The 6,000-nt window shown below is 41.8% G+C and overlaps 1 protein-coding gene across 3 annotated transcripts in view; it reads left to right on the forward strand.

Moving 5' to 3' along the window:
• The window catches only part of LOC137300531 (probable G-protein coupled receptor 34), a 101,942-nt gene extending 96,183 nt beyond the window's left edge, over positions 1–5,759 (forward strand). For 2 of the 3 annotated variants that reach the window (XM_067969647.1, XM_067969648.1), the window contains one exon: positions 4,081–5,759. In XM_067969647.1, the coding sequence (XP_067825748.1) occupies positions 4,104–5,174 (1,071 nt within the window). In that variant the 5' untranslated portion in view covers positions 4,081–4,103 and the 3' untranslated portion in view covers positions 5,175–5,759. Of the gene's footprint in view, positions 1–2,336; positions 2,592–4,080 lie in introns of those variants that run through there. The other variant, XM_067969646.1, reaches the window with a different exon arrangement.
• Positions 5,760–6,000: the final 241 nt, after the last annotated feature.

Consider the following 6,000-nt stretch of genomic DNA (forward strand, 5'->3'; position numbering starts at 1 on the left):
GCGCATGGAACAATCCATGAGAATAGAAGACACGCCCACAAAATCTGTCAGGAAGAGAAGTCACGCCCACAGATTCCGACTACATTGCTCAAGCAGACTTCATTCATTTAAAGTTAGTATTCTGGATGTCATTGTAAATAAAAATGTTAAATTTTTTTGATAAAAAGCCAAAAAAAATTGCATTAAATTAAAGAGACAGAAAGGGAAAAAAAATTTTAATTTTTTAGTTTAAAAATTTTTTTTAGTGACCAAAAACTATTAAAATAAGGAGTAATATGAGACTCCACAATTTTAAAACTCAATTTTTAGCTGTTTGGCTGTCGTTACGACTAACCGCGCATTTGAAATTTAATTTAGACCTGGTATTTTTAAGCGTACCTGTTTGGTGGCGTAATTATGATGGGCAGATAAGCAAGTTTGCGATTTTTCAATGAGTTTTCTGATTGCAGCGTGCGATGGCCCTTTAATTCGAAGCTGTCATAGCACCGGTGAACCACTAGGAGCATTTTAGTGTTTCACTGCGTATGTGTAAACATGGGAACTTGCTCCTTCAATTGACCACTAACAACAGAGAGCATTGTTGAGCTCCTCTGTTATTTCAGGAGCGATTTCTGGCCCATTGTAACTCAGACTTAGTTATCCCAAATTAAATATAGACAAGTGATGTGAGACCAGCCTGAGGAGGTAGCCTTGCTCCTTTTGCACTGCCTGCAATACCTTAAAATGCTGGGAGCCCTTCGAAATGTAATTGAATCTTTTTAATATTTGCACAGATTCCACCTCCCCATCGGCTATTTATTCTTAAAATGTAACCTCCGTCTGAGTGCCGTGGAGAGCTGCATTATCCTTGGCCAGAGAATAACTCTGAATCAGCAGTATAACTAGGGTACACTGGCCTCGCATCGCTTTGAACTGCCATCAGCCTGAAATGAATACCTGTGGTGCATTGATGCCTATAGATTCATGACTGGTTAAAATTCATTACTTAACCTTATTCTTTCAAAAATGCTGTGGTAGACATAAAACATTATTTGAAGAAATGGCTGAGAAGCAATAAAACAGACTCTCTACTTTCTCAGCTCTATCTCGCAGCCACCTTCCTCCACTGTCTCTCATTTGTCAACATTGAGTACTGGATGAGCAGGAACTTCCTCCAACTAAATATTGGGAAGACCGAAGCCATTGTCTTTGGTCCCCGCCACAAACTCCATTCCCTAGCCACTGACTCCATCTCTCTCCCTGGCTACTGTCTGAGGCTGAACCAGACATTTTGCAACCGTGGCGTCCTATTTGACCCTGAGATGAGCTTCCAAACATGTATCCGCTCCATCACTAAGACCGCCTACTTTCACCTCTGTAACATCGCCCATCTCCGCCCCTGTCTCGGCTCAGCTGCTGCTGAAACCCTCATCCAGGCCTTTGTTACCTCTAGCCTGGACTATTCCAATGCTCTCCTGGCTGGCCTCCCATCTTCCCCCCCTCCATAAACATGAGCTCATCCAAAACTCTGCTGCCCACATACCAACTCACACCAAGTCCCGTTCTCCCATCACCCTTGTGCTCACTGACCTACATTGGCTCTCGGTCCGGGAATGCCTCGATTTTAAAATTCTCATCCTTGTTTTCAAATCCCTCTATGGCCTCATCCCTCCCTATCTCTGTAACCTCTTCCAGCCCTACAACCCTCCAAGATCTCTGCGCTCCTCCAATTCTTGACTCTTGTGCATCCCTGATTTTAATCGCTCCACCATTGGCAGCCATGCCTTCAGCTGCCTAGGCCCTAAGCTCTGGAATTGCCTCCCTAACCCTCTCTGCCTCTCTATTACTCTCTCTTCTCCTTTAAGCCGCTCCTTTAAACCTACCTCTTTGACCAAGCTTTTAGTCACCTGTCCCAATACCTCCTTATGTGGCTTGGTGTCAAATTTTGTCTGATAATGCTCCTGTGAAGTGCCTTAGGGCGTTTTATTACGCTAAATGCAAGCTGTTGTTTTTGTTGTTCAACTAACTCAGCCTTGTAGCTTTTTGAGTGAATCAGTTTCCATTTCTGACTTTATTTGAACTGTTGTACACACAAACTGAATGTTTGTTTTTCTGATTTCACCAGTCATGGTTCAAGTTTGTATACTGCCCTCCAGCCACTGACCTGGTCAGTCTCAATTTAGCAGCTGTGACAAGTGTCTTGTCACCCTCACGTTTCACAGAACTTTGCATTTGGATGTGTGATAATTAGCACGTAAGTGACAGGTTTTAAAATATATTTGTTCCTTCCATTTTTGGTTTCGGATGCTATTCAGTGACTGGAGATACATTACCAGTCTTTGGCAGCCGTATCAGAGTGTGAGAGGATGCATCTGGGTTTCATCTGAAGACAATCTATTTAAAAACCACATTATGGTTGGACAATGAGTTGCAGGAAATTGATCACAAGCTGAACTAGCCACAGGGAATTTAGTACAAATAATGGACTGCAAAAGAAATGATGCTATTAAAAAGTATGTTGGATTTGTAAAAGATTTTAGGAACAGAAAAAAATCATTTGGTCCAACAAACCTCAGTTCCTGAGGGCCATGGGATACATATATAACTTTGAGGTATGTCTTTTTAACCTTATGTTTGTCACTTTCCAATCCTCGGTAATCTCTCCTGAATCTATAGAAATGTTTCAATTCCTGTTTCCTTAAGATTTATGGATTTATGTTGTCCGTACCTGGTTGAAGAGCTTCTAACTATCTCTGTTGTTATCAGCGTCCTTCTTAACCCCTGTTGCTGTCCCTGGAAACCTGACTACAATTTAGGCAAATGCAAAGTAATAACTCTACTAATTCCATATCCTCCAACCTCAGTTCTCACTTTCATTTTTAAATGGAGTTGACATATGAAAACCTTTTGTTTCAGCTAAAATCATCTCCAACACTCAAAACTAGTTTACGTATCAGTAGCTGGAGGTTGACACCATTGTCACTGGTGTCAGCCATGGCTCAGTGGAAGCAGTCTCGCATCTGAGTCAGAAGGTAATGGGTTCAATTCCCCCTCCAGGGACTTGAACACATAATCTAGGCTGACACTTCATTGCTTCACTGTCGGAAATGCCTTCTCGGATGGACGCAAAAGATCCCGTGACACTATTTGAACAAGGGAAGGAGTTCTTCCAATATTTATGCCTCAACTAACAACACTGGCAAGCAGATTATCTGTTGATTATTTCATTGTTGTTTGTGCGACTTTGCTGTGCGCAAATTGGCTGCTGTGTTTCCTACATTACAACAGTGACTACACTTCTAAAGTACTTCGTTGGCTGCAAGACACTTTGGGACATCCTGAGGTCATGAAAGGCGCTGTATAAATGCAAGTCTTTCTTTCTATTAGAAACACAAACATTTTAGCACAAGAGAAAGCGATTCAGTCCTTGCAATTTATTTGGGTCCCTCTTGGAGGCTGATTTTAAACAGCGTTATTTTCCTTCCATTCTCCCCATTTCCCTTAATATTCTTCTTGAAATAATTATCTAGCAACTGTTTTTGAATTTTGTAATCACTTTAGCGTCGATCACAATTTGCAGCAAAGCATTCCACCTTTTGATAATACTTTGGGTAAAAAGACCCCTCTAATCTCTCCACTTACGTATCTTGTGCTTATCTGACGTGTACACATGGGTACTTCTCGCAGGGCAGCGGTCGGGAATGGCAAGCCTGGCTGATTTATTTTGATTCCATACTGAGACCAGTTGCAGTACTCCAGCTGAGATCCTGTGGGATCTGCTCTTCTGTGGACAACTTCTCTATGGATTTGTACAACATGAAGCCATCAGGGGTGGATGTATGGAGGGGGAGGAGGAGGAGGAGTTGAAATTCAATATTTTAGTCATAATCTCATGGGAAGCTAGGGTTCTTTTGAACTTTATGAACTCAACCAATATTTTTGTTCAGTCTCTCCCTGCGATGCATGGACTGAATTGAGTAACTCCCAATGAGGGGAATCATTCCATTCCATTTGCTAGCTCCTTGAAACTCCAACACACTGTGCCACTGTTTTACCCTTTGAATTTCGACCTCTTATGAAAGTGTGTCATTCTCTTTTTAGGATATTGACAGCAGTGGTGAATCATGAATCTCACCGCAAAATGGCAGGATACAACGTGTAACTATACAGCTGGCCAATTGGAGAAGGAGATCCTTCCAGTCTTGTATTCTTTCATTATTTGCATTGGATTACCGGCAAATTGCCTTACCTTGTTGGTATTTGTAAGGCAATCTTCTAAGAAACATGGAGTCCTCATCTATCTGGTGAACCTCTCGGTGGCTGATTTGATCAATTGCCTGGTCCTTCCATTCAGATTAACGCTGCTGATTATGGTAGATGCCTGGGAAGAAAACTCTGTGACATGTATAGCTGTAACAGCAATCATTAACTTGTGTTTTTATTGTACACTAGTATGCAGGTCACTGTGTATTACATTCATAAGTGTTAGCCGATATGCAATAATTGTAAAATACCACAAAAGCAAGCTGAGTGTATTTTATGATGCAGCTTTTGCAAAATATGCTTGTGTTGCATTCTGGACGGCAGGGATTCTAATTGTATCAACAACTTTATATCATACCTTAAGACTAATGAGTGCATCTGAATCAATGTGCTACAGTGTCAAGATTTATAAAGGCTCACAGGCCACTTCAATTATAATTGTAGCCATTTCAATAATATTCTTCATTATTTTGATGGCATTTGTTTTTTGTAATGCTTTTATCATACAGTATTTGTTCAAAATGAGTAAAAGCAGCATGATTCAACAAAACCAGGACCTTCACATTCGAACACAGTTAATAATTTGTGTGGCCATAACTGCCTTCATTGCTTGTCATTTGCCATATCTCAGTTATCAGATCATATCAAGTATCTATCGAATTGTTCGTAATGACTGCCAGTGGCTGGTGCAAATGCAACAGGCAAAAATTATATTACTGTGGCTGGTTTCGTTCAATAGCTGTTTAGATCCTATTCTGTACTATATCGTTCCCAAATGTGCTTCAAAAGTTAAATCGAACTCAGACCAACAAACCATTGCAAAAAAGTCTCCCGAAATGGAAACTGCCGAGTGCAAGTCATCCCTGACGATACTGAGAATGCCTATGTGGAGCCCCCCTAATGAAAATGCCTACGTGGTCAGTTTCCAGTAAAATAGTAAAGTGCCTGCATGGCAAAGTAGCAGAAGTAGCAATGCGGTTAGGCGAGGGTTAATTAGCAGCCTGTTAGCTAGTAGTTCGGACAGTGGGCCTCTTTTCGGCCATCTGTTTGCATGCTCAGCTCTTTACTATAAGGCCTGCATTGTCTCATCGGTGGAGGAGACTTGATAAGTTTATCAGGTCTGGTGTGGGTGTCTCTATGGAGCGGATTAATCAATGGCGGCAATAAGCTGAGCAAGGCCGAAACACATTCCAAGCTAGGAGATAAGGAACAGGGGGGACATTCCAAGCTGGGAGATAGGAGGCATCCCCTTTGCTGTTGTAACTGCGGCGTGATCAGCCAAGTGTACTACCTGTGATTGGCCTGCAATCATGTAACCCCGCATGGCCAACCTATGCCCAGCTTATGATTGGTGTTGACCCTTGTTAATGATGATCCAACCCCTACTGATACTGTATAAATGTGTGAACTTTTGTATGTAACTTGTCTTGCTCTGTCAGGATCGACAAGACTCTATCAGGAGTCAAAATCGATACTGTAGACAAAGTCCTGCTAATAAAATTGTGTTGAACTTTAAAGGTGTATTCGACTCAGTGATAGCTGAACCAGACTGAGGGGTAAAAGAATCCGGTTCATCATTTGGTGTCAGAAGTGGGATCCTCTGCCCACACTTGTGGATTAATGTATTCTGGTTTTTCATTTCCCACATGGTGGCGCAATTGTGCCCTGTTAACCCTTGGTGTCTGGTAAAACAGAATCGTCCGGCCGCATGACAGGGTCTGTTTCTGTCAGTTATCTGGATCAGCTTGTTCAACTGTC

The sequence above is a fragment of the Heptranchias perlo genome, chromosome 31, assembly GCF_035084215.1.
Source record: "Heptranchias perlo isolate sHepPer1 chromosome 31, sHepPer1.hap1, whole genome shotgun sequence".
NCBI lineage: Eukaryota > Metazoa > Chordata > Chondrichthyes > Hexanchiformes > Hexanchidae > Heptranchias > Heptranchias perlo.